Below are 27,629 nucleotides of genomic sequence, written 5' to 3'. Positions count from 1 at the left end.
TTTTTTTCTGAGTTTCACGTATTTCGCTTCACATGATTCCTGATTCCATTCCATCTATCTTCCTGTGGATGACACGATTTCCTTCTTGTTTCTGGCTAAGTAACCCTTCGTTCTGTAGTTTGTGTGTGTGTGTCTGATGTGAGATCACTTCAACTTCAGCGTTTTGGGATCCAGCTACTGGAGAGTTGTGAGCTCCTGGAGGCGCTGCGTGCCTTGATTTTTCGCATTTCCTCCTGCTATGTTACCATGCATGCTTATGTAGGGTGGGTGTCTCTTTTGGTGTCTTTCTTTTCAGGATTGAGGGTGTGCTTAGGCAGGTGCTGGTAAGCATGCCACTGTTCCCAGCCCCTTTTGCTTTCACTATTTTTCAAATAAACTTGAAATGGTCGATATTCTGAAGAAGTCTGTTCTTCTCAAAAACCTTTGCATTATCTTTAAGCAGTTTTCCGAAGGTGCTGGCATGCACAAGGTTTATAGACACAGCGGCCTGGTGACTCATTACCCGCCCCTCCCCCCCCCTCCTGTTCTTCATCCCTAGGACTGAGTCTCTGACTGCGTTCCGCATCCCGCCTTCTCTTCATCTACTGGCCCTTGCCTGGACTCCACCCCACTCCAGGCACCCATTTCCTGTTTAGTTGGGAACACATTAATTTTCATGCATATGTGAATTTTAGAAGTTCCTATTTCTAGGTTCTTATCACTGAGGTCATAAGATACTTAACATGATTTGAGCCTTAAGTTGGTGAGACTTGTTTTTGTGTCTAATAGGGGATGGGATCTACTTTTGAGACTGCTTAATTTGTGCCTTAGAGAGATGTTGAATTTGCAGTTGGTCAAAACGTTCTGGATATAGGTTGGGTTCTTTTGTTCTACACTGTTTTAATAATGATCTTGGTTTTTTGTTTATGTGATATATGCATTGCTGAAAGTCTGGTATTGAAGTCCCCCCCGCAAACCTCCCTCCAGTTCTGGGGCTGGAACTGGGCCTCTGAGCTCTCCATTAGCATTCTTCCTACAGTGGGTGTCTATTGTTTGGGGCTACACCTCCACTTCTGTTTTTTGCTGGTTAGATGGAGATAAGCATCTTTTGGATGTCTGCCTGGGTGGGATTAGGCCCCATTTCTCAGATCTCAGCCTCCTGAGTATCGAGGTTTCCAAGAGTGAGCCACCATGCCTGGCTGAAGTATTTTGCCTACTGCACTGTGGACTCTGTCCATTAATGTCTATTTTCTTTCCAGGTCTTTACACAGTAAGCATTCTCTCTCAGGACACAACCGAGTGGACATGGCAAGTCTGGCAGGCTTCTGTTTGGAGCTCTGCCTTGCTCTAGGGTGGCAGTCTATGACCTGTTCTCTTAAGTAGTTTCATTGCGACTCGACATGCGTGGAGTTACATTTCATCGGTGACGACTTCAGCTTACACCAGCAGCTCATCGGTTGTGAAACTGTGTAGTCAAAGAAACATAGGCATCCCCCTGGGTTCAGAGAAAATGCCTGCTGACACTGGTTCTGGAGATCTGTCCATGCATGTCTGTTCACACTTGGTTTATATATTTAGGTGTTCTAATGGTGTGTCAACACCTACTTATGTGACAAAAATGCATCTGGATATTGTTATATTCTGTTATGAATTGTTCCCCTTTTCATTATAAAATGATCTTTTTGTCATTTTCTGTAGCTTTCATTGTCTAGATTGTCTGATATGCAGTCTCCCAGGATCCTTCAATTTGCGTTGTCATACTACATCTTTTCCATCCCTTTACTTACACTTGTGTCTCAGAAGGTAAAATGAGCTCTTGCGAGCAGCCTGTAGTTGGGTCATCTTTATTCAGCTTTGGTTTTTTTGGTCCGGTTGTGGGTCCTGAACTCTGGGCCTGGGCACTGTCCCTCAGCTCTTCAGCTCAAGGTTACCACTGTAGCCATGGCGCCACTTCCAGCTTTTTTTCCCCTGCTTATGTGGTGCTGAGGAATCGAACCCAGGGCCTCAAGCATGCAAGGCAAGCGCTCTACCACTGAGCCACCTTCCCAGCCCACTCGGCTTTGTTTTTAATCCATTCGGCCACTCAGTACTTTTGGTCAGAGAATATATAACCTCTTCCATATGGATAAGTAAGGATAGTACTGATACTCTGTCCATTGTTTTCTAGACCCTTCATTCCCATCTCCCTGTTAGGACTTCCTTTGTGAGAAGGTGCATTTCTGTGATTAGCTGTCCAGACGGACAGCCTTATCAAGCATTGTTTTCTTCCTCCAGTGCTTTGAATGTATCATCCCAATCTCTCCTGGTCTGAAGATTTCTGCTGAGAGATTTCCTGCTGGCCTTACTAGCATTCTCAGGTGATTTGCTTCTTTTTGTTTAACTTCTCCTGCTACTTTCCAGTTCTTTTTGTCCTTTATTTTTGACGATTCGATTATAGCATGCCTTGGTGATGTCTTGTTTGTATTTAATCTGATTGTAGACTTTTAGCCTGCCTTACCTGAACCTTTCCCTAGGTTTCAAAACTCTCCATTTCATTAACTTTTGCCTATTTGTCCCCCTCTTATAACTCATCCATAAATCTCATAAGATTTTTTAAAATTTATTTTCATTCTTTTGCTTGATGGTTTTAAGATGCAATTTACATGTACTTCAAAACAATTGCTCTTCAACTCTTTAAGCATATGATCCTGAGACCCTCAGATGCTGAAGATGTCCTACTGTGGGACAGAGAACAGGCAAACGCTAAATTATTTAAGCCACATGCAGAATTTGGATTATGGAAGGAGGAATAGGAGCACGGGAAGTTTTGAGTTCCCATAGGCCCTTACTGGGCTGAAAAGAGGTCAAAGTTGCTCTTGCAGGAGAAACAGAAGAGGAATCAGGCTGATATAGAAATGCCCCTGTTTAGAAGAAATGTTCTTTCATATCCACTTGCTCATATTGGAAGCTGGAGACCTTCGCCATGGCAATCTCCCATGCCCTGCTCTGCAGCAGAGAGGGGGAACAAGGCTGTATGGCAGGGTGACCAGCCTGGCGGCAGCTGGCAGGATCAGCAGGGGGAGTTCAGGCAGACACCAGCGCGCTGTGACCACGAGCCCGTCCACCCTCGCCTCCCTGTCCGTCCCTGCTCACCTCAGACTGCGCCTGGGAACTGCTGTCAGGCCCTTCCAGCTTGAACCGCCTCCCGTCACCGCTGCTGGGCAGCTCTCGGCCGAGCTCTGCCTAACATAACTGGTGTCACATGAGATGGAGCGAAAGGCAGGTCTATCAGCGCGCTGACTGGGTGTGGCTTCCATCTCCCCAAGCTCTCTCCTCATCAAAGAGCTGCTCAAGTTCAGTTTGGCAAGGGTCTGCTCCAGCTCACTGCTAGAGACGGCATTTCTTCACAACATGCCTGTGACCTACAGTGTAGGGACCACTGAACCTCATCGGAAATGGGGCTAACAGGAAAGACGGCCGTACGGAGGATGTCCAGGCTGGCTGCGGGGGAGAGGCCCTGCTGAGCAGGGAGGAGGGAGCAGCGGTCAGAGGCCAGGCTGGCCGCAGGGGAGGGGTCCGCTGAGCAGGGAGGAGGGAGCAGCACCCAGAGGCCAGGCTGGCCGCAGGGGAGGGGCCCGCTAAGCAGGGAGGAGGGAGCAGAGGTCAGAGGTCAGAGGCCAGGCTGGCCGCAGGGGAGGGCCCGCTGAGCAGGGAGGGCTGTGGTGGCTTCCACCCTCTGTAGGATGGGGTCCACTTACACATGATAATGCGTCATCCTTCTGATCTAGCCAGCAGCGGGTTCTGAGAGTAGACACTTTCTAGGAGGATTAATGGGAATATCACATCTCTAGGCCAATGGGGCCAGTGTTAAACAGCAGAATTCCTTCTAGAAATTCTTGCTGTGCCACCCTCCCCACTGAATCCCCATACATGGTGAAGCCCTCAAGAGCTGCTGCTGCTGCTGCTGCTGCTGCTCCTCCTCCTCCCGCCTCACTCTAAGGCCAGCCCTGTCCGACCTCTGGACATCTGGGCATGTTATTTGGTTAGAAATGTCATTTCCAGCTCTCACCAAACTAATCGCTAAGTACAGGGAGCCCCATCTGGGGCAAAAATAGACTTGTGGACAGCTATCTACATTTTAGATTCTGCAACCGCCCAGGGCCGCCCAGTGCCCGCCCAGGGCTGCCCAGCTCCCCTAGCACCCCCAGGGCCGCCCAGCACACCCCCCCAGCTCCCCTAGCACCCCCAGGGCCGCCCAGCACCCCCCCAGAACCCCCATGGCCACCCAGCACCCCCCAGAGCTGCCCAGGGCCGCCCAGCACCCCCCCATGGCCGCCCAGCACCCCCAGGGCTGCCCAGCACCCCCAGCACCCCTGTCTGGGAGCTCTCATTCATTCAGGCCTTCCTGGCGATGCAGGCATTATTCTCACTTCTCACACCAACAAAATGAAGTAGAGATGTTTTCAGTTGCCTGCTCAAGGTCAATTCTAGCAGCAGAACTAGAAACAACCCCGTTAGTCCCTCTGCTGTTCTGCTCTGAGTTTTCAAGGAAAGCTGGAGTACAAGGCAGAAAGCAGGAGCAATGGCATCTGAGCCGAAGCGGGAGCAGATGCCGCAGCGGGGGAGAGCCGCAGTGGCCACAGCGGCCGGCCTCCCCTCCCGTGATCCAGTTACCACCTAAACAGGTTAACCGAACACATTCCCCATCGGCCCTACAAGTGGCAGCAGAGAGCCAAACCCATGCATGAAGTCTGCCTGCTCCTGACACAGGGCAGAGGGGAGAAGACCCACAGGATTTGCACCAAAGAAAGTGAAACAGACTGGAAATGAAAGCGAACGTATTTTTATATATTTGTGTGTTTAAAGTGTACTTAGTATACGTATATAAAACAGCATTTGAGGCATACAACCTAGGCATTCAGTAAGCTGGATTTTCACTGAAAACTAGAATGGAACTCAGTAACGTACCTCACCTGATCTCACATAAGACAAATTCAATATCCTAGTAGTACACTTGGCTTCCCACAAGGGAGGAAGAAGCAGGTATGTATTTTAATCCTGTAACTATGATGAAATATATGCTTTTAGTATACACTGAAAATAACAGAGACCTCAGACAATAAAGAACTCTGGAGATAAAACCCTTCAAAATCAGCAAACACCTCCCTGTAACTGGAGAGCTACGCGAGATGCTAAGTATGTGCAGGAGGGAGTAGTCTATATAAATTTACATTCAGGATAGATGCATACAATGTACTGCGCTCTGTGTGCTGGAGTGAGAGGATTTTAAGGCCTAGGCTGGTGGTCATTTCTTAAAAACTGGAGGATGAATCATGGTATATGACCACAGAAAACAATGGCGTTTTAACAAGGCTTAGCTAAAATCGTGACACAGAGATGCGTTTCTGGTCTTTCCCAAGGCTTAACTAAAATCGTGACATAGAGATGCATTTCTGGTCTTTCCCAAATGGTTTCACATACTGACAGCATGTGGACAAAGAACAGATTTAACTTCCTAAATATATACATTTGTACCATCTCTAAGAAAAAAGGATATTGTTTACCTACCATGCGTAGGAAGGCCCTAATATGCTCAAGCTCTGAGTAATGCCCTACAGAAAGCATCCTAGAAAATTGGTTAGGTCTGGTCACTTCCTAGCTTGTCACATTTGAACGTAATTATTCTTGCAAAATTACATCCCAAGGTAGTGGTAATGAGCACAATGCGCATAATAATTATCAACCTAAGTGGCATTCATCACAGCCAATATGAAACCAACAAATGAATGACTATGGGCAGTTGGAGCTGCACTTCTAGTGGATGAGAACAGCGGGTGTGGGAAGAGGCTGTTCAGCTACTGCAGGAAGTGGGAGCCTCTCAAGACCCTCTGCAGATGGGGCTGGGAAGGTGGCTCTGCGGTAGAGCACTTGCCTCGCATGCATGAGGTCCTGGGTTCCATTCCTCAGCACCACAGAAGCAGAAAAAAGCCGCAAGTGGGGCTGTGGCTCAAGTGGCAGAGCGCTTGCCTTGAGCTGAAGAGCTGAGGGACAGCACCCAGGCCCAGAGTTCAGGCCCACGACCATCTGTGGCGTCCCTCCTGGCAGGGTCCCTTCCACCCAGGGGTCCTTCCCCAGCGTGGTCAGGCCCAACCGTATGCTCTCTCCAGATGCCAATACTGATGGCAGGGGCATGATTCATAGAGGAGTTAGGAGGTGACATGGATCCAAAGATGTTTATTCATCCACCTAATAGTAGCAATTTTATTATATATATTACAGCTGGAACTTGAATTCAGGACTTTACACTTGGCTTTCTTGCTCACAGCTGGCACTCTATCCTTGAACCATGCCTCCACCCTGGCATTTCGCTGGTTAATTGCAATCCTCCTGGTCTGGCTGGAGCAGACAGGATTACAGGGATGAGCTACCAAGCCCGGTCTGTTTGTGTTTGGTGCATCTTCCTTCAGGGTAAGCAGGCATGCTGTAATAAACGCTGTGCCCACCATCGCAGCCTCAAGTCGCGGCTCTGTGAGGGTTCCGGATACTCCATACCTTTCGGACTAGTCTCCCAGAAAAGACATTTTAGTGCCTTGTCCCTGATTACCATAGCAACTACAGCACTCCTTCCAGAAGGCCGACTCCAGTTCTGGCTCTCTTCATTCTGCCTTGAGGGCCTTGTTGGCCGGTGCAGGCGAGCAGGGACTAACTCGGGGGGGTATGGCATGGGCTCCCCAGGCAGGGCCCCCTCCCTGAGCTCACCAGCAGTCCAGAGTGAGGTGCTCCTTGAGGTAGAAGCTCCGTCATTTGCATTTGGCTCTGACATTACTAACATAATGCCCCATTAACATAAAGCCTCCGCCATCACTTCCGGAAGGACTTATGAAGATGTTCATGGGCGGTTAAGCCATGCATTTCTCAGATAATTTAAACTATGCTGAGTTAGACCTGGAGGTCTTGTGGCATGCCCCTTGACTTAACTGAAAAACCGTGTGCAACTGAGCTCTGTGAAACAACTCAATTTCCATCCACTAAGAGGCAGATAGTCGGATGGGGCAATTCTCCGTGGGGACTGGGGGCAGCCTGGGGTCCACGGGCCTGCTCTTACCTTCTGACATGTGTGTCTACTGCAGACTTACTTTAACTGACAACACAGTGTTTTGATACATATACGCTCTGAATCATGTTTACATCAAATTAAACATTCCTACATTTATCTTTCTTTTCACAGCACTGAGGATTGAACCAGGGCCTCGCGCTCAGCAGGTAAAAGCTCTCGCGTGAGCCATGCCCGCTCTCATCTGTACCATTTGTGACGTCTCAGCCACCTTCCCGGCTGCCCTTTCCTCTCCTGCCTCTGCTCCTGAGTAGCTGCGATTGCAGGTCTATCACCACACACGGCTTCTTTCTGCACTGAACAGGACATTGTTGTCACCTGACTATTACAGTCAGCATGCTGGGTGGCAATTCCCCAGAACTCAGCACATCTGTAACAGGACCGCCGAGGCCCGTATTGGCCAGACACGTCCCTGCCCCCTTCCCCTTCCCTTCTCCCTCCCTCTATCCAGTCCCAACCTGGTTGTTCGGCCTCAACAGAAGCCCCGGGACTTTTGCCTGAAAACAGGCTGACATTCACCTTTCCTTTGTAAGTTGTTTATGTCAGTTATTTTGCCACAAAAATCCCAAGTATGAGCAACACATTCCTTTCTCTTTTTATGCTGTTGTTGGAAGCTGACGAGATACCTTGCTGGTTTCTAATCTTGTACTCCCCCCCCCCCCCCCCCCCCCCCCGCCGTCAAAATGCAGCCACTTCCCTCAAAATGCAGCCGTACCCATCTCAGTCTGGCTTTTCTTTGTGGAGGAGGTGAGCTCTGTGCAGCCCCTTTCCTGTACTAACAGCATTCCCTACTACTACTGCAGATGTACTACCGTAGGTCTACTGGTGTCACAGTACTGTGACACGGAGCACCTGGGGAACTTCTTTTGTCTGGATTGGCCTCTGTCATTATAGCCACTTACCTTGACTTTGTGTCTTGCTGTTTTTCTCCTCTTTGGTGGTAACTGGGGTTTGTTTACTTGGCTGGCACTCTACCACTTCAATCATGCCTCCAGCCTGCCCTGGTACTGGCAGACGATAGTAGTCTAGCAGACTTTTCTGCGAAGGCTGACTCTGAACTGCAATCCTCGCTACCTCAGCCTCCTGAGGGTTCCAGGGATGACCCACCGGGCCTGGCTCCTCTCGCTGCCTCTGATGCCTATTTTGCCTGATGTTGGCATCACTGCCTGTTCTTCTGGGTTTCATTTACACAACTGTCTTCTTCTTCGTACCTCCACTTTTGATGGTGTCTCTTGCAAGCAGCTTGGCTGTGTTCCCATTGCCCACGCTTCTCTGGGGGTCCACGTTAGTCCATCTCCATGGCCATCTTGTGTGACTCTCTTCCACCGAATGCTGAGCCTGGGTGACCCAGGGCTCCAACACGGCGGCATTTTTGTTTTCAACCCGAGTGGCTCATTCTCAAATGACATGTGCTATGGTTGCCAGAGACATAGGAGTAACAGATGGTCTTCACAGTTAGGAAGTCTGGCAACGCAAACTCCTTATCTAAAGGGCTAAGCGGTCTAGAACTTTTATTAAATTAAAATGAAAGAATACCTACTGCCCTTGAAACACAAAATATCTTACTGATTGTAGTTGCCAATTTGTATTTGGATAAAGTCCTTCAATTGCAATTCTTTTATAATCACAACTCATGGGTCCATGTGAATCATTTGTCACAGCAATCCCGCTTAACCTCACGCAGTGCTCTGATGTACGCAGCATTATCATCCCAGGCTCACGGATGTAGAACTTTATAATCAGAAGCAGGAGATAATAGAAAAAAGTTGCCTGTGGTCCAAATTTCTTGGTAAGGATAATTCAGATGCCTTCTGTGTGAAAATCACTGACGGAGCAGAATAATCCAGGCAGGGATAGTCCAGGCAGGGAGCCACAGAGCTGCCTCAGGGATTCGAGCCCTCCATGTCCCATTTTCCTTTTTGTTACCGTGGACATCACTGCTATCTGTAGCCGTGGCAGGAACATCAAGGTGGCACGTAATCTGATCTGCTCAAGCACACACTGTACGCCAGGAATGCATGACTCTCACGCTAGCGTTTGGGAGGCAGAAGCAGGAAGATTGCGAGTTTTAGGCCAGCCTGAGTCCACAGCAAGATCCCACCTTGAGAGCAATTGTGGAAGTGTGCTTGGAAATGACCACTGGCATCCTTTCTCCTGGGGAGCCTGGGCAGGGCCCCTGCACCTCCCTACCCTGAGTCTGCACACGCCTCCCGTCCCTGGAGCAAGGCTGCGTCGCTCCTCCCCGATGGCACAGCACAGATGCCACCGCACGTCCTTCGTGCTCAGGCTGCCACACGCCACATCCTCCGCCGGCCACGCGCAAGGCGCTTCCAAGCATAGTGCCCACGTGGCCCACGGGAGAAAGGAGCCCACACTGGCTGCCAGGAGAGCCAGGATGGAGGGTGGAGGAGACCTGGGGTAAAAAGAGGAGCAGTAACTGAGTGGGCAGAGCACAGGGGCTGCGCCAGACACCTTGCTCAGGATGGCTAATGTGGACTGGAGACCTCTGCCTTGGCCAAGCGTCTTTCCTACAATGTCAGGTGTGGTGAGAAGCACTGCACCAGGCTGAAGATGCACTCAAAACAAAACAGAACCAAACTAAAAGCCTCAACATTGAAAAAAGGCCAGGTGCTCTGGGTACACAGGATTTCCTGTGTGTATGTCAGGCACCATAAGAAATGCTGGTGCTTTGGGCCAACAGAGCACCGGGAGCCAAGAGGCCTGGCTCCCACACAGAGCGTGGCGGCCAGGGCGGCCCACCTGCCCGGGACGCAGCGCGCGCGCACACCCACACACACACACAGTGTGGAGCAGGCGGGCACACCTGCCCGGGACGCAGCCTCCACACACCTCTCCAGCGGCACTGTCAGCAGCACACACGCTCATCCTCGCCCAGGCTGAGGGAGCTCTGGCCTGACTTCCTGGCTCCAGCCTGTCCATCTCTCCTTCCCCTTCCTCTACCAACATCAGGGAAGAACTTCAGGGATAGACATCAAGACCACAAGGGTCTGACGCGTGTCCAGTTTTCCCCCTCACAGCTGTGAAGTCTCGGGCTGAGCCGCACGCGCAGTACTGTCAAAGGCCCGCTTTGGTGGGTGCTTCAACTTAATGTCGAGCCACCACCTGAGCAAGACCTTGGTTAAATTTGCAAACAGTAGACTCTAACAGAAGGAGAACTTTAGATTTGTCTCATCTCGCCTTTCAAGACCCTGAAGTTTTCTTTTCTTCTTGCAAAGGGTTACAGAAGTTTCTGTTCAGAGGCTCTGAGCATCAGCGAGAGAGCAAAGTGTAACAGGCAAAACACCCACAAGCATGAGCGAGAAGACGCCAGCTTATTACAAAGCAGGTCCTTGTGAGCTAAAGGTCTGTCTGTGGTTCATTCCAAATCTCTAACATTTCACTTTTATGACTAGAATATTTAAGTCCTAATAAGTCTACCTACACTCATCATCATGTCCTTCTATATACACGGTAATAGGTATTGTATTGTACGGGCAGAAGGAAAAATATAAAGACACGTGAAAGAAATACTTTCCACAAACAGATTCAAACAACTACAATTTCCAACCAGTCTTTCCTTTGCTGTTTTTGCCTTTCATTTTGATAATCATGCACCTTCTCTGGTAGTGGGAGACGAGAAGACCGATCAGGAGGGCTGTGTTCTCTCTACTTGCTACTGGGTTGCAGGGGCTGCTGTGCTTGGATTTCTCTCTGGATTCTTCCTACATAATCCAATTCAAACAGGGCTGTCTTCAAAGAAACCAAATCAAAACTGTCAAGACCTATGAAGCATAAAAAATAAATTGCTTTTCCACCTCCAAAAAGCAGCAGAAAAGCACTAACTTCTGCCTTTTTATTTAAGCCTCTAACCCCATCCTCTCATCTGTAGACCTCACAAACTGTTTCTATATTATGCAGAAGAATACATCAGCCGTTTGTGAGCTGACAGGACAGCAAACCTTACTACTAAGCAGTTGGCCTGTTACACAAGTAATATTCAAACCCTTATTAGTTTAGTTTGACTAGACCCCCCAGCAATCAATGACACACACTGTGGGCTTCCAGCGAATCATAAATGATCCACAGACACACATCCATCATACACGAATGACTACTTTTAGGCGGGGAGCTCAGTGACACAAAGCAATAGAAAAAGACGGCTATGCAACGTGCTGTCAGAGATGGATGTCCTGTCCTAGGGCATCTCCTTGAGACTGTTTCCAATATCCCTCTTCTTTTAGTACAAGAGGCCTACCTTCCTACGCTCAGATTTCTAAAGCTAACAGTTCTGTGGCAATAACCGCTCTGTGAAGCACTTGTTCTTAATATTAAAACAGGATAGACATGGCTTTGCAGTTCACGGGGAGATTGGCAGGCAGCCACTAGAGTCCTGTTGAGAACTATAAATGATGGAAGGTGTAGCAGATGGTTTTGGAAGAAGAGATTTATAGAGGTAATTTATAGCAGAATAATGCTATTTTTGAACTAGGCAATAATTCATGAAGACAAGTAACAGTTCAGGTAATATCTCATTTAATTATGCTACAAAATATTCCAAGAAATCTTTGACTCAGGAGTCTAACATAAAAACCCATCAGCAGATTCTTTTAGGTTTTGGTGATCTGATCCTGTTTGAGTCGCTTTCTTATTGATGTGCATTATCACAAGATTAAAAATGGGGTGCTCCTGACAGCTAGTTTTCTCCATGCTGTGACCTCATTTCAATTCAGCTAGTATTTGATTCAGGAGGAGAAAGGAAAAGTCCTCCTCTTTACTAGACGAGCCCCATTCACACAATCCCAGGCAGCAGGCCAGGAGTCACTCAGAGCCCGCAGAGCCTCAGGGTGGGTGGAGACCCAGGAAGGAAACAGGCTCTCAGATAGAGGAAGTGCCACAAATGCCCGCCCCCCCCCCCCGGCCAACCCCGTGTGCGGCCACCATCGGGCTTGCTAGACCCACCGCTTGCCCGAGAGCGAGGACCACTATCCAATATTCACCAGCAAGGCTGGTGAGGACAGCCAGCTGTGAGCGCTGATGCTGGAAGGAACACTCTAGACCTTCTTGCCTTAGTACTTAACTGTCGTTCCTGCAGACCTCACAGTGAGTGGAAGCCACAGCAGAGACCAGGGCTGCTGTTCACAGGGCAGTCCCGTCCCTTACCGCAAAGATCTATGCAGACAGCGCGTTTTTACCTCTGAAGTCGCAATCTGATCAACAGTCTGGTAGGGTGTACCTACAGAGCCTTCCGTTAGTGACGGCCATTCTAACTACTGCCGAAGGCAGGGTTCACCCAGGAGGAAGCAGCCCCCAAGTGACTCCTGGTTTCATGTGATTAGCAAGAGCACGGTCCAGAAAGAACTGGGTACACATCTGGTGCTGTGAGCTAAGGTAAAGCTGGTTCTAGTTGCATTGCTTCTTGGAGACTTTAAGAAGCCCAGAGTACTGTTTTCAGTCCCTAAAACAGGGCTTCAAACGCAACACTCAACCACGAGGTTTCGGCAGAAACTTTTCCTTCTTCCTTCCTGCAAAGCAAAACATAGTGGCAGTCTGTTTTTGCCTGAAAGCCTGTTTTCCTAATAAATGTGGGCACAGCGACTGGAGCAAAATGGACAGAGAAGTTCAAGAAAAAAGTTAAAGGAAAAACTCAACGAAAAAAGGAGATGGAGCGAGTGGGGGCAGCGCCCCATCACGAGCTGAAGTAGGCCTCCAGCCCCTCCAGATCCACCTCCATGGAGGAGTTCAAAGCGGCCTGGGCGGAGGGCGCGTCCCTGGCTTTGGGCGTGTCCGCAGAGCCCGGCCTGGGCTGCGGGGTTTCCGGAAGGCTGGGCTCCTTCTTTGGGTCTTTACCACCAGCAAGCATCCGCTGGCTCTCAAAGAAGAACTGGTTCGGATGACTCAAAGAAAAGCCGCAATCGTCCACCTGTGGAGGGAAGCACAACAGTGTTTTGTGAACGCCCGGGAAGGCGGCCGGTTCCAGACTCCACCAGCCCAGATGCCCCTCAGCACCGCTCACACCAGAGGCCCTGCCACGCCTCTCAGCACCACTCAAACCAGAGGCCCTGCCACGCCCCTCAGCACAGCTCACACCAGAGGCCCTGCCACGCCCCTCAGCACAGCCCACACCAGAGGCCCTGCCACGCCCCTCAGCACCGCTCACACCAGAGGCCCTGCCACGCCCCTCAGCACCACTCAAACCAGAGGCCCTGCCACGCCCCTCAACACCACTCAAACCAGAGGCCCTGCCACGCCCCTCAGCACCGCTCACACCAGAGGCCCTGCCACGCCCCTCAGCACCGCTCACACCAGAGGCCCTGCCACGCCCCTCAGCACCGCTCACACCAGAGGCCCTGCCACGCCCCTCAGCACAGCCCACACCAGAGGCCCTGCCACGCCCCTCAGCACAGCCCACACCAGAGGCCCTGCCACGCCCCTCAGCACCGCTCACACCAGAGGCCCTGCCACGCCCCTCAGCACAGCCCACACCAGAGGACCTGCCACGCCCCTCAGCACCACTCACACCAGAGGCCCTGCCACGCCCCTCAACACCACTCACACCAGAGGCCCTGCCACGCCCCTCAGCACCGCTCACACCAGAGGCCCTGCCACGCCCCTCAGCACAGCTCACACCAGAGGCCCTGCCACGCCCCTCAGCACCACTCACACCAGAGGCCCTGCCACGCCCCTCAACACCACTCACACCAGAGGCCCTGCCACGCCCCTCAGCACCGCTCACACCAGAGGCCCTGCCACGCCCCTCAGCACAGCCCACACCAGAGGCCCTGCCACGCCCCTCAGCACCGCTCACACCAGAGGCCCTGCCACACCCCTCAGCACAGCCCACACCAGAGGCCCTGCCACGCCCCTCAGCACCGCTCACACCAGAGGCCCTGCCACACCCCTCAGCACAGCCCACACCAGAGGCCCTGCCACGCCCCTCAGCACAGCCCACACCAGAGGCCCTGCCACACCCCTCAGCACAGCTCACACCAGAGGCCCTGCCACGCCTCTCCGGGAACTGCGGCCACTCCCCTGTGGGACTGGCTTTGGCCCAAACCCCTGCACTCAGCTCCTTTTGAAGGCAGCTGGAGCTCACTTGAAACTGGCCTTTCCCTCCACGGGCCTCAGTGACTCCAGGGAGAGCTGCACACCCTGGGAGCCCCGCCTCCGCCGACATCGGCCCTCAGTCCCTGCTGCAGACCTCGTGGGGGAAGGCCTTTCCCATGGCATCACTGGAACCCAGTTCCAGGCCAAGTCCTGGCCAGGAAACGCTGGGTTTTGGTAGGTGATCTTACAATCACTTAGAGCCTGGCCCCAGCATCACTGGCACCCGCCTGGCATGCGCAATCTCGTCTGGTTCATCTCAAACTGAGGAAGCAACCTAGGTCCGTGAAGCGCCTCTGGGGCGCTCCCTGCTCTTCCCAGACAGCTCTCCTGTCGTTTCCGCTGATTAATGGAAGAATATCCGAACTCACTTCCTTGTCTCAAAAATGAACCTCAATCTTTAGTTCTGAGTATCATCCGAACTCACTCATCGCTCTGTCCCTTAAATATTCAATAAGAATCTATGACAGCCAGTCAAAGCTTCAACAAGCAACGCTATCTCCACATTTTGACAATAAAATACCATTTTGCTTGAGTGACTTACTTGGTTGTTAAGGTGGTGTTTTTGTTCTTTTGGGAACAGAAATCATTTACTTCTTTTGTCTATCTGTGTGGTCCACATAGCCAGGTGCGAAGGCACAGACAAAGTGGGGGGGGGGGGGGGCGTGGGACAGAGAGCCTCGGAAGGGGGTGAGCTCTCCAGACCTACAGCGGCAGGCAGCAGTGGAGGGCCCTGACTGTCCCAGGCAGGTGTGGTTCAGAACAGGTCCCCTGGACACAAGGACCAGGATAGAAAAGAGCTCATCTGTGGAGATAAGCAGGTGCCCCAGGGTGCTCCCATGGGGGGTCAATGGTGAGCAAACACTGGGTCAATAATTCACAGCTACTTCGCTGTATAAGAGATTGAATGTACACAGTGATTTATGACTTCTTATCCAGATACTGAGAAAAAATGCCTTTACCGTGGCTGTGTAACTTCTAACTGCTTCTTGGGTGTTTTATGGTACATCTAGCATTTTTATTAATATTCACTTGTGAGCCTTTTTATATCTGATTGCACCCAATTCATTTAACAGTGGGAGACCCCACATAAATGTTGCATTTGCAAAGTACTTCACAAAGAGTTTATTGCCTGACAACATTTCAATCAGAAGGTTTTATGTTTTAAAAAGAGAAAATTAGGGATAAAAGCGCTGTGGATATGTCTAAGCTGGACACCCACCAGGTACAGAAAGCTGATGCCCACAGGGGCTTTAGTCATCCACAGAACTAACTGGATTTGTGTGAATTAAAAGTTAACCTTTTAGATTCTATCACTTAAGTTGTTCTGAAATCTGTACGAAGAGGTTTCATACAAAGCTAAACACAATTTTCACAGTAAAAAACAAGTCATCTTCAAACTGACACAATCTTCATAATAAAAAAAAAAATAGCTTTAAAGATTTTGAATAGCCAGGCGCCAGTGGCTCATGCCTTTAATCCTAGCTACTCAGGAGGCTGAGATCTGAGGACTGCAATTCAAAATCAGCCTGGGCAGGAAAATCCGTGAGACTCTTATCTCCAATAAACCACTAGAAAAGCGGAAGTGGTGCTGTGGATCAAGCGGTAGAGTGCTTGCCTTGAGCTGAAGAGCTGAGGGACAGCGCCCAAGCCCAGAGTACAAGCCCACAACTGTAAAAAAAAAAAAAAAAAAAAAAAAAAGGATTTTGAATAAACAGTTGCATTATTTCTTGCAAGAAAAACCTAGCACACCTGATACACCTTGGAGCTTGCAGTGCCTTGAGCTGCAGATAACTGAACCCTTAGACTCTACATTGTCTAAACTGAACCCCAAGACTCTACATTGTCTAAACTGAACCCCGAGACTCTACGTGGAGTCTAACTGAACCCCTAACCTTCAGTGTAGGCTCCTCACACCTGCTGCTGCTGGAGCACAGGCTGTGAGCTAGCTCCTGCACCTGTTGCTGCTGCTGCTGCTGGAGCGCAGGCTGTGAGCTAGCCCCTGACACCTGCTGCTGCTGCTGCTGGAGCGCAGGCTGTGAGCTAGCTCCTGACACCTGCTGCTGCTGCTGCTGCTGCTGGAGCGCAGGCTGTGAGCTAGCTCCTGACACCTGCTGCTGCTGCTGCTGCTGGAGCGCAGGCTGTGAGCTAGCCCCTGACACCTGCTGCTGCTGCTGCTGGAGCGCAGGCTGTGAGCTAGCTCCTGACACCTGCTGCTGCTGCTGCTGCTGGAGCGCAGGCTGTGAGCTAGCTCCTGACACCTGCTGCTGCTGCTGCTGCTGGAGCGCAGGCTGTGAGCTAGCCCCTGACACCTGCTGCTGCTGCTGCTGGAGCACAGGCTGTGAGCTAGCCCCTGACACCTGCTGCTGCTAATGCTGGAGCGCAGGCTGTGAGCTAGCTCCTCACACCCGCTGCTGCTGCTGCTGCTGCTGCTGGAGCACAGGCTGTGAGCTAGCTCCTGACACCTGCTGCTGCTGCTGCTGCTGGAGCGCAGGCTGTGAGCTAGCCCCTGACACCTGCTGCTGCTGCTGGAGCACAGGCTGTGAGCTAGCCCCTGACACCTGCTGCTGCTGCTGGAGCACAGGCTGTGAGCTAGCCCCTGACACCTGCTGCTGCTGCTGCTGCTGGAGCACAGGCTGTGAGCTAGCCCCTGACACCTGCTGCTGCTGCTGCTGCTGGAGCACAGGCTGTGAGCTAGCTCCTGACACCTGCTGCTGCTGCTGGAGCACAGGCTGTGAGCTAGCTCCTCACACTTGCTGCTGCTGCTGGAGCACAGGCTGTGAGCTAGCCCCTGACACCTGCTGCTGCTGCTGCTGCTGGAGCGCAGGCTGTGAGCTAGCTCCTGACACCTGCTGCTGCTGCTGCTGCTGCTGGAGCGCAGGCTGTGAGCTAGCTCCTGACACCTGCTGCTGCTGCTGGAGCACAGGCTGTGAGCTAGCTCCTGACACCTGCTGCTGCTGCTACTGCTGGAGCACAGGCTGTGAGCTAGCTCCTCACACCTGCTGCTGCTGCTGCTGGAGCGCAGGCTGTGAGCTAGCTCCTCACACCTGCTGCTGCTGCTGGAGCGCAAGCTGTGAGCTAGCTCCTCACACCTGCTGCTGCTGCTGCTGCTGGAGCGCAGGCTGTGAGCTAGCCCCTGACACCTGCTGCTGCTGCTGCTGGAGCGCAGGCTGTGAGCTAGCTCCTGACACCTGCTGCTGCTGCTGCTGCTGCTGGAGCACAGGCTGTGAGCTAGCTCCTGACACCTGCTGCTGCTGCTGCTGCTGCTGGAGCGCAGGCTGTGAGCTAGCTCCTGACACCTGCTGCTGCTGCTGCTGCTGGAGCGCAGGCTGTGAGCTAGCCCCTGACACCTGCTGCTGCTGCTGCTGGAGCGCAGGCTGTGAGCTAGCCCCTGACACCTGCTGCTGCTGCTGGAGCGCAGGCTGTGAGCTAGCTCCTGACACCTGCTGCTGCTGCTACTGCTGGAGCACAGGCTGTGAGCTAGCTCCTCACACCTGCTGCTGCTGCTGCTGGAGCGCAGGCTGTGAGCTAGCTCCTGACACCTGCTGCTGCTGCTGGAGCGCAGGCTGTGAGCTAGCTCCTGACACCTGCTGCTGCTGCTGCTGCTGGAGCGCAGGCTGTGAGCTAGCTCCTGACACCTGCTGCTGCTGCTGCTGCTGCTGGAGCACAGGCTGTGAGCTAGCTCCTGACACCTGCTGCTGCTGCTGCTGCTGCTGGAGCACAGGCTGTGAGCTAGCTCCTGACACCTGCTGCTGCTGCTGCTGCTGCTGGAGCGCAGGCTGTGAGCTAGCTCCTGACACCTGCTGCTGCTGCTGCTGCTGCTGGAGCACAGGCTGTGAGCTAGCTCCTGACACCTGCTGCTGCTGCTGCTGCTGGAGCACAGGCTGTGAGCTAGCCCCTGACACCTGCTGCTGCTGCTGCTGGAGCGCAGGCTGTGAGCTAGCCCCTGACACCTGCTGCTGCTGCTGCTGCTGCTGGAGCGCAGGCTGTGAGCTAGCCCCTGACACCTGCTGCTGCTGCTGCTGGAGCGCAGGCTGTGAGCTAGCTCCTGACACCTGCTGCTGCTGCTGCTGCTGCTGGAGCACAGGCTGTGAGCTAGCTCCTGACACCTGCTGCTGCTGCTGCTGCTGCTGGAGCGCAGGCTGTGAGCTAGCTCCTGACACCTGCTGCTGCTGCTGCTGCTGGAGCGCAGGCTGTGAGCTAGCCCCTGACACCTGCTGCTGCTGCTGCTGGAGCGCAGGCTGTGAGCTAGCCCCTGACACCTGCTGCTGCTGCTGGAGCGCAGGCTGTGAGCTAGCTCCTGACACCTGCTGCTGCTGCTACTGCTGGAGCACAGGCTGTGAGCTAGCTCCTCACACCTGCTGCTGCTGCTGCTGGAGCGCAGGCTGTGAGCTAGCTCCTGACACCTGCTGCTGCTGCTGGAGCGCAGGCTGTGAGCTAGCTCCTGACACCTGCTGCTGCTGCTGCTGCTGGAGCGCAGGCTGTGAGCTAGCTCCTGACACCTGCTGCTGCTGCTGCTGCTGCTGGAGCACAGGCTGTGAGCTAGCTCCTGACACCTGCTGCTGCTGCTGCTGCTGCTGGAGCACAGGCTGTGAGCTAGCTCCTGACACCTGCTGCTGCTGCTGCTGCTGCTGGAGCGCAGGCTGTGAGCTAGCTCCTGACACCTGCTGCTGCTGCTGCTGCTGCTGGAGCACAGGCTGTGAGCTAGCTCCTGACACCTGCTGCTGCTGCTGCTGCTGGAGCACAGGCTGTGAGCTAGCCCCTGACACCTGCTGCTGCTGCTGCTGGAGCGCAGGCTGTGAGCTAGCCCCTGACACCTGCTGCTGCTGCTGCTGCTGCTGGAGCGCAGGCTGTGAGCTAGCCCCTGACACCTGCTGCTGCTGCTGCTGGAGCGCAGGCTGTGAGCTAGCTCCTGACACCTGCTGCTGCTGCTGCTGCTGCTGGAGCGCAGGCTGTGAGCTAGCCCCTGACACCTGCTGCTGCTGCTGCTGGAGCGCAGGCTGTGAGCTAGCCCCTGACACCTGCTGCTGCTGCTGCTGGAGCGCAGGCTGTGAACTAGCGCCTGCACCTGCTGGAGGAGCATCAGTCAAACATGAGCACACGGGACCTCCTCACGAAAACGTCTTACATGTCTGCCAAAGCTAACACAATTCTGAAGGAGTGGAAGCAATATTCTTTATCTGTGGGGTATTTGGGTTTTAATCAAGGTTTGCGATGACAGCTTATAATGAGGCAGCTGGTCTTACTAAAATAAAAAAAGCCATATGGAACTATCACCAAGCCGCTGCAAATGGTATCAATTAGAGGCTTCATTTTCCAGACTTTCATTAAAGAGAATTTCATCATAGAGGCCTCGGAAAATAAACTGAAAGGTCTGTTGGAGAAGGGATGGCAAACACCTGCCAACAAACACAGATTCTATTTTTAAATTAAAAAAATGAATGGAAACCGGGCGCTGGTGGCTCACGCCTGTAATCCTAGCTACTCAGGAGGCTGAGATCTGAGGATCGCGGTTCAAAGCCAGCCCGGGCAGGAGAGACCGTGAGACTCCTATCTCCAATAAACCACCAGAAAACCAGAAGTGGAGCTGTAGCTCAAGTGGTAGAGTGCTCGCCTTGAGCTGAAGAGCTGAGGGACAGTGCCCAGGCCCAGAGTTCAAGCCCCACGACCGACAAAAAAAAAAAAAAAAAAAAAAAAAATGAATGGAGAGACTCACATCTGAAAATCTATAATAACAAATCTAGTGACCACAAATGCCTTGGTTTAGTTCACTGATTTATATTTACTTAAACTTCTGTAAGGGATTTAGATGCCATTTCTTTTCAATATCTTCATTAACTTAAGGCACCTTTTAAAAATTGGCAATACTAGCAGTGCTCCTGTTGGAATAATCAATAGGAGGGACACTACAAAAGCAGAGAGAATAAAATGAAACTCTGTTCCATAGTTCTTGGTAATTATGTCACAAACCTAGCTTTGTTTTTAAATCTAGCTTTGTTTTTGTTTTCTAAAAAGCAAAGAAAGTGACCTCAGTGTGTGAGAGCACAAGGCTTCATTAAAAGGGACCTAGATGAAAATAGAATTTTGTAAAATGAGTTGTTTTCAAATAAGAACAATATTAAATTTCCAAAGCAGGTGTAGAAGAGAGAGAACCAGACCCACAAGAGACTGGGGTCTGGCTCTAGCCCTTTCTGACCAGCTCTGGTAGCTTGGATCACAGGACCTTGCAAGTTATTATTCCATGATTGTACACAGGATGGTGGTGATCACACCTCAGCGACCATTGTGACAAATCGGGTACAGGCACCAGGGTTTTTAGGTAACAGGCTTGAAGCCAAGCTCCCAGGCACCGGTGGCATGGCCACAGGAGCTCGGCTTCTGCAGATGGGAACCAGCTGCAGTGTGGACAAACTGGCTGATGTGGCTCAACAACGCGGCCTGTGGCTGTAAGGTGCTTCAGGGAAGGGTTTCTAGTTCAAGGCCAGCGTGAACGACACAGTAAAATCAAGAGGGGGTAGTGTCTACAGATGTTGGGGTACTACTGTTGTAATGATGTTCCCATGAACTCTGAGATCAGCTTGCTTTAACAGGCAATGAAGAGTTCGATGGATGCAAGATGGTGTTTGGGGGAGACAAGAAGCCCTGCGGGCTTGGTAATTACCAAAAACTCCCCCCTGGCACCTAGAGGTGAGGCCCCAACGCTGCTCAGGGCCATTTCTCCCAGGTGGGAATCCTGGATCTGCGAAGCAGATTAGAAGAACACTAAGACTGGACAAGATGGAAACGGGCTCTGGTTCTCTGGCTGCTGCGGGAAAGATTCCAGGGCTGGGAACGAAGGCCTTGGGGTCAACCCAGCCAGTGCCACCTCCTCCTCAACCCAAACAAGTTCACAACACACTGCTGCTTTCTGCTGCCTCCATTTATTCTTTATCCTCATCGTCTTCCTCCTCTTCTCTGTCTTCCTTCTCCTCCTCCTTCTTCTCCCTCTTCCTCCTCCTCCTCCTCTTTTGTTATAAATTATCCCAGTTCTAGGGTTTGAACTCAGGGCCTTGGTACAAGTCCTTGGCTTTTTTGTTCAAGGCTGGTACTCTACCACCTAAGCCATAGCTTCACTTTGGCTTTTCTTTTCCCACTGCTGGTTAACTAGAGATAAGAATCTCATGGACTTTTCCTGACCTGGCTAGTTTCAAACTGCAACCCTGAGATCTCAGCCTCTTGAGTAGCCAGGATTACAGATTTGAGTCACTGGTACTCAACTACAACCTGTCTCTACAACCGTCCAACCTTAGGCCTCATACCCAGGTTCGATGGGTACAGATGCAGTAAAATAAGGTCCGTTCCTGATGCCGCCTCCTAACTGCAAGCTGATTCTCTGTCCCTTTATGAATTGTCAGTTACCTGATGTGATGTAATAAATCTCTCTATTGCTGAAAACAGGGAGAGCTGTTTCCATGGCTGTAAGTAAAAGCCTTAAATGAAACACACAGTAACAAAGGACAGGATCAGGAATAGGTTAAAAAATTTACTTACTTTATGTATTATCTCAAAGTACTTCTGACAGGCTACCTGGTAATGGGACCCTTTTACCAAGTCCAAAATCTAGAACAAACAAGGAAAAAGAAGGAAAAATTAAAAACTAAGTTTCTTCTAAACCAAAGCGGATCACAGCCAGCCTTCCATTGTGCTCACTCCAAACAGGACACAATCAACCATGGGGCGGGAGTACCATCTGCACTCTCTGTGTGGGGCCTGCTGTACCCACTGTGTGTGGGGTGTGTGTTGTCTGTGATGCAGGTATCCTGCTTGGCGCATTGTATGTACTGTATGTGTGGCATGCTGTACGCATTGTGTGGGTGTGGGTGTTGTCTGTGTGTTGTGTGGGGTGTGTTGTCAGTGCATTGTGTGTATGGTGCGTTGCATGTATGTGTACCATATGTGTGTGGCATGGTGCGTGTACCATAGGCATAACATGTTGTGTGTACCATATGCATAGCATGTTGTGCACAGTGTGTGGGGGCAAGTCGCGTGTCCCATGTGTGGCATGCTCTGTGTTGACTACGTTGTCCTGCTGTGGATGACCACCATGACCATCCTGACAGCACCCAGCAGCTGCGTAGGTCACAACAGTCCACAGGTGACAGGGGATGTCCCTTACCTGCCAACTGGATTTTAATATCCTCACCTTGAGAGCAAGGTAGGAACAGGTCCTGGTACCACAACCACCAGTGACTGCCAGAATATCACCCTGCAGCATCTAGAGTGTGTGCATATGCCTCTAGTAACCTATAGGCCGAAGCATGAAGCAATCAAGTGCACTAGTTAGACTTTAATGTTCACACAACTTGTTTATACAGCGGCAGCACACTGTATGCTGTTGTGCTGCCGCTCGGCGGGGTCTGTAAGAAGCTGGCTTCACCGACCGTCGGCTCCAGCCGTCAGTGACTCCACAGAAGCCAGCAGAGCATGACAGTGCACCTCTCAGCAAGGCCCATCCCTGGTGGGGAGCATGCTTTTTCCTCCCTCCCCACGCAGCCTCCTTGGAGCGGTGAAGCCCTATCCTTACCAGCGGACATCTGTAAAGTTTCTTTGCCCCCGCCCAGCCCCCACTGGTCAACCATGGTAAAGTGCTGGAGTTCATTTCTACCACATCTCCAAAGCCTTGACCCCCACCCCCTCCACCACACACAGGAATGAACAGAGGCTGGAGTCCCTGCCATCTTGTCAGGGAAGCACAGGAAACGCACTGCACGGGTGCCACGCAGTGCTGACACGCTGAGTGTGCCAAGAGGCTGGTCACACTTCTGAACTTCAGCCTCCTGGATTCAATCTTACAGGAAAGACCAGGGTGGATGCGACTCAATCCTAGAACCCAGGATTCCGTCTCTGTCTATTTGACCTATTCTTTTGTTGATTGAAATGATACTTACAGAGAAAATGAATTCAAGGGAAAACTAAAAAAAGGCACATGTATGTCTCGTGTGAAAACAAAATGACAAGTGTAATGTTTCATTTGCGCATACCGTGTCTCGCATGGAATCGCAAGAACGATGGTTGCAAAGGTAAAGAAGGAAGGTCGGGCAGCACCCTCCACAGCCGCCCTCCCGCTCCTGAAGATCACACAGTGATGGCGTGGAGGAGCAGCTCTCTGCTGCTGTAACAGCATGCCTGAAGCAGAGTGCTTCTCATAAATGTAAAGGTTTCTCAGCTCACAGTTTTGGAGGCGTAAGTCCAAGGAGTCTGCAAGATGGAAGAGAACCGAAGAAAGACACATGACAAGAGGACAGCTGGAGGCAGCTTGCTCTTTGGACAGTGGCAGCTGCACTTCCTGAAGGTTCCACGGCCCCGGGGAAGCCTCAGCTTCCAGCCCAGGCACCTCTGGGGACTCACTCAAGCGACAAACAAATCACAGAACAACTTACACAGCTCAGACTGGCTAGGAGCAAACGCAAGAGCGGGGAACTTGCTCACAAGAAGAGAAATGAGGAGGAAATAACAGGACGAAGAAGAAGAACCAGATTGGAAAGAATGTGCCAGAGAATAAGTGCAATGAGGTCCAGAGCTCGTCCTGGAAACTTGAGCACGTTCAAGGGCAGACCGCAGCTCAGAAAAGGCATTCCCTGAGCTCCTCAGCTTCCTGTTCAGCTCTGAGTGGACCGAGGCCCAGCCACTAGCTGGTGGCCAGTGCCGGTAGTCCTGGCCTCGCAGGAGGCCCCATGGGGAGGTTGGAGACTCGAGGCCAGCCAGGCAGAGGGAAACCGGTCTGCAGTTCTGGCAGAGACAGGTGGCTTGTGGCTCAAAACGCCCAGCAGAAAAAGGCTGTGTGCACAGCCCAGGGGGGAGTCCAGCCTCACCCGATTCAAACCTCAGAGCCATCGCACAGAAACCCCAACAGGGGAGAGACGAGGCTCCACGACAGCTCCCCCCGCACACCCCAGGAGCTCCAAGAGCCGCTTGGTGCAGGCTGGAGACCAACCGAGGACCAAGCGGTGCCCGGGCGGAAGCTTCCTAACCGGAGCTGGAGCACCGCGGAGAGACGTCAAGGAAAGTGTAAGATTATAAAGAACACCGTCCTCTGAAGGTCCACGAATAGTCAACTGGCGGTAGGGCTTCTAGAATTTACTTCCCGTCTGGTGTAGGCTCCGGGCAGCTCACGGGCCAGGCGCGGCTCTGTGCTTGCTGCGCAGCCGCAGAGACGGCCGGCCTGGCTCGCACTGTGCTTGCTGCGCAGCCGCAGAGACGGCCGGCCTGGCTCGCACTGTGCTTGCTGCGCAGCCGCAGAGACGGCCGGCCTGGCTCGGCTCTGTGCTTGCTGCGCAGCCGCAGAGACGGCCGGCCTGGCTCGGCTCTGTGCTTGCTGCGCAGCCGCAGAGACGGCCGGCCTGGCTCGCGCTGTGCTTGCTGCGCAGCCGCAGAGAGGGCCGGCCTGGCTCGCGCTGTGCTTGCTACGCAGCCGCAGAGACGGCCGGCCTGGCTCGCGCTGTGCTCCAGCGGGCGCGGCGGCTCGGGAGCTGGGACCCGAGGGCCGCGGGTCAGAGCCGGCTGACTGCGGGAGACTGCGGGCTCCTGAACCGCCAGGAAGCCGGAAGTGGCGCGGTGGCTGAAGCGTAGCGCGCTGGCCTCAGCTGAAGAGCGCGGGGACAGCGCCCAGGCCCGGGTTCGGGCCCACGACGCACCGAACAGCACACAAGTGCGGGGTGGCAGCCTGCACCGGGCCCGCGGGAGGGGACCCGGCACGGGGACTCCGCGCCTGGGGCACCCGCGGGGTCGGGGCCTTCGTGTGCGGTCCGCGCACAGAGGCGGTGATCTGGGGAGCGCGGGCGGCGGCGCGGCGCGGGGCCCGAGTCCACAGAGCACGCGGGGGGCTCCCCCCACCCCACGGTGGCAGACAGACTGAGCATGCGCGGCATCTACCCCCGCATCTACCCCCCCACCCCACGGTGGCAGACAGACTGCGCATGCGTGGCATCTCCCCCCACCCCACGGTGGCAGACAGACTGAGCATGCGCGGCATCTACCCCCCCCCCCCCCACCCCACGGTGGCAGACAGACTGAGCATGCGTGGCATCTACCCCACCCCACGGTGGCAGACAGACTGAGCATGCGTGGCATCTCCCCCCCCCCCCCAGACAGACTGAGCATGCGTGGCATCCCCCCCCCCCCCCCGCAGACAGACTGAGCATGCGTGGCATCTACCCCACCCCACGATGGCAGACTGAGCATGCGTGGCATCTACCCCACCCCACGGTGGCAGACAGACTGAGCATGGTGGCATCTACCCCACCCCACGGTGGCAGACAGACTGAGCATGCGTGGCGTCTACCCCCACCCCCACGGTGGCAGACTGAGCATGCGTGGCGTCTCCCCATGCCCCCCCCCCCCACACGGCTGGGCATCTCTTCCATAGTGACTTCCTGGGACCCACAGAGCGGGTTATGGGGCTTGAACTCAGGGCCAGGGCTCTGCCACTCGAGCCACAGTGCCACTTTTGAGTGGTCGACTGGAGATGAGTCTCATGGGGACGCTTCCGCCCGGGCAGGCTTTGCACCTGGATCCTCAGATCGGTTATAGGCGTGAGTCACGGTGCCTGGCCAAGCTACTGTATTTTTACCACACTTTAGGACCATAAGGTAGGTACCAAGAAAACGGTTCTTATGAAGTATTTACATTGCCACCTCATAGCTGAATTTGTCAGTGAAGATTAACAGCAACATTTTGGGTGGAAGAATTGAACTTGAGGGAGAAAAGGAGGACCACTGAGCCTGTGCAGAGAAGGAAGAACTGAGCCCCAGGCTCCCTGGCCCTGCTGCTTGGCATAGTTGAGGTTTTCAGCTAATAAAAGCAAACCAGCTCAGAATCACCATGCCCGATGGTCTTTACAAAGTGATGAAGAACATTTGTGCTTATTCAGTGATTACACAAGAAACAGCCGTGTCTCCTAGACACACCACTGACAGAAGAGAAGTGAATCGTAAAACCTACCACAGAACGCACAGCTGACGCCGGGGAAGGGACACCAGCTTCTCTTTCTACCAAGAATAAAAAGGCAACCCAGCACAGGGAAAGCCCCCACACTCAGGGTTCCACTTCATTTCTGTAGAAGGCAGTTCTGGTGAGGCCCGGCAGTGTGCAGCATCACCGCACGCCACTGAGAATGACAGCAGCCTGCCTGCCCCTCTTCACCAGGGGGACAGCACACCACCTACCTCGCTTATGCCTGCGGGAGAAATCTTGTATGACTGCAACTTCTGCTTCAGCAGCTCTGGGTCACTGTGACGAAATGGGCACCCTGACAAGAGAAAACAAGCAGCACACCAGCAGGGTTATTCACCCAGACCCAGCACACTGCCACACGCAGAGACTACCTAACTCCCCAGAATTGCTCAACAGCTTATTAATAAGGAAGTTAATTGCCCATGGGTGCAAGAGCTTTCCTTCTTTATCTAATGACACCGTGGCGGTATTGTTATCAGGCTACTACAGGCTCCAGAGTTGCATAAAACATTACCACACTCTCAGGCTAAGGAGTCCATTCACCAGGAAGAGGAAACAGCTTTACTTTTGCCAACAAGCCCAGAGAACCATACAGCTGCTCTCACAGTATACCTAGCAAACTACAGAAGCTCAGTTTTCTAGTCTAAAAATTATATACAAGGCCTATAGTAGACAATATGGAAGAAAACTAAAATGTGCAAGTTCTGAGAAATGTAACAATCTCCTCTACTTTCAGGTATGAAATGGACGCTGCTTTTGTGTGGACTAAAACTCATATATATTGGGGAGAGTTGTGAAGGGAAATGAGATGGAAAAATAGGATACTTCTATAGAAATTTTAGATCTAATAAGAGACTGCAGTGACGTCAAAATACCTCCATTGAGAACTGAATGCAAGAGTCTGAATTTCAGTAGACACATCAATGATGATAAAATTTGCTGAAGACTCTAGACACCTGGAGTATCTTTCTTAAAATAATGCTTGCAATTATTTGATCATTAACTGAAAGTGTACCAAAACTAGACTGGTTGGCTGATGATGGTTCACGCTTATAATCCCAGCTACTCATAGAAGGTTGAGCTCTGATGATCATGGTTCAAAGCCAGCCTGGGCAGGGAAGTCCATGAGACTCTTATCCACTTCACCATCAGAAAACCAAAAGTGGAGCTGTGGCTCAAAGAGGCAGAATACCAGCCTTGAGCAAAAGAGCTCAGGGACAGAGCCCAGATTTCAAGCCCTACAACTGCCAAAATATAAAACCCCACTAGAGGGTGAGCTTTAAGAAGTTTGAAAAGCCGGCATGTGTCTTCTAAGACACCTGCAGGCCACAGGGAAGACAGAGGAGCAGACAACCAGGGGGACTGGAAGCCAGAAGCTGAGTCTAGCACAAGCAGCAATGAGCTGAATGAGCTGCTCTTGCCTGACCTATTTCAGCAGCAGGACAAATCACCCTTAGAGTAAAGG

The 27,629-nt window shown here is 52.5% G+C and overlaps 1 protein-coding gene across 1 annotated transcript in view; it reads right to left on the bottom strand.

Annotated features, from left to right (window-relative positions):
* Positions 1-11,588: 11,588 nt before the first annotated feature.
* Positions 11,589-27,629, bottom strand: part of Prim2 (DNA primase subunit 2) — a 117,264-nt gene continuing 101,223 nt past the window's right edge. The window contains exons 12-14 of the mRNA XM_042696951.1: positions 26,377-26,459; positions 21,704-21,772; positions 11,589-12,992 (exon numbers count right to left, since the gene is read on the bottom strand). Coding sequence (XP_042552885.1) covers positions 12,759-12,992; positions 21,704-21,772; positions 26,377-26,459 — 386 coding nt within the window. The 3' untranslated portion in view covers positions 11,589-12,758. The remainder of the gene's footprint in view (positions 12,993-21,703; positions 21,773-26,376; positions 26,460-27,629) is intronic.

The sequence above is a fragment of the Dipodomys spectabilis genome, unplaced genomic scaffold, assembly GCF_019054845.1.
Source record: "Dipodomys spectabilis isolate Male_0828 unplaced genomic scaffold, ASM1905484v1 ptg000213l, whole genome shotgun sequence".
Classification (NCBI taxonomy): domain Eukaryota; kingdom Metazoa; phylum Chordata; class Mammalia; order Rodentia; family Heteromyidae; genus Dipodomys; species Dipodomys spectabilis.
This window is presented reverse-complemented; position numbering and strand designations above follow the sequence as displayed.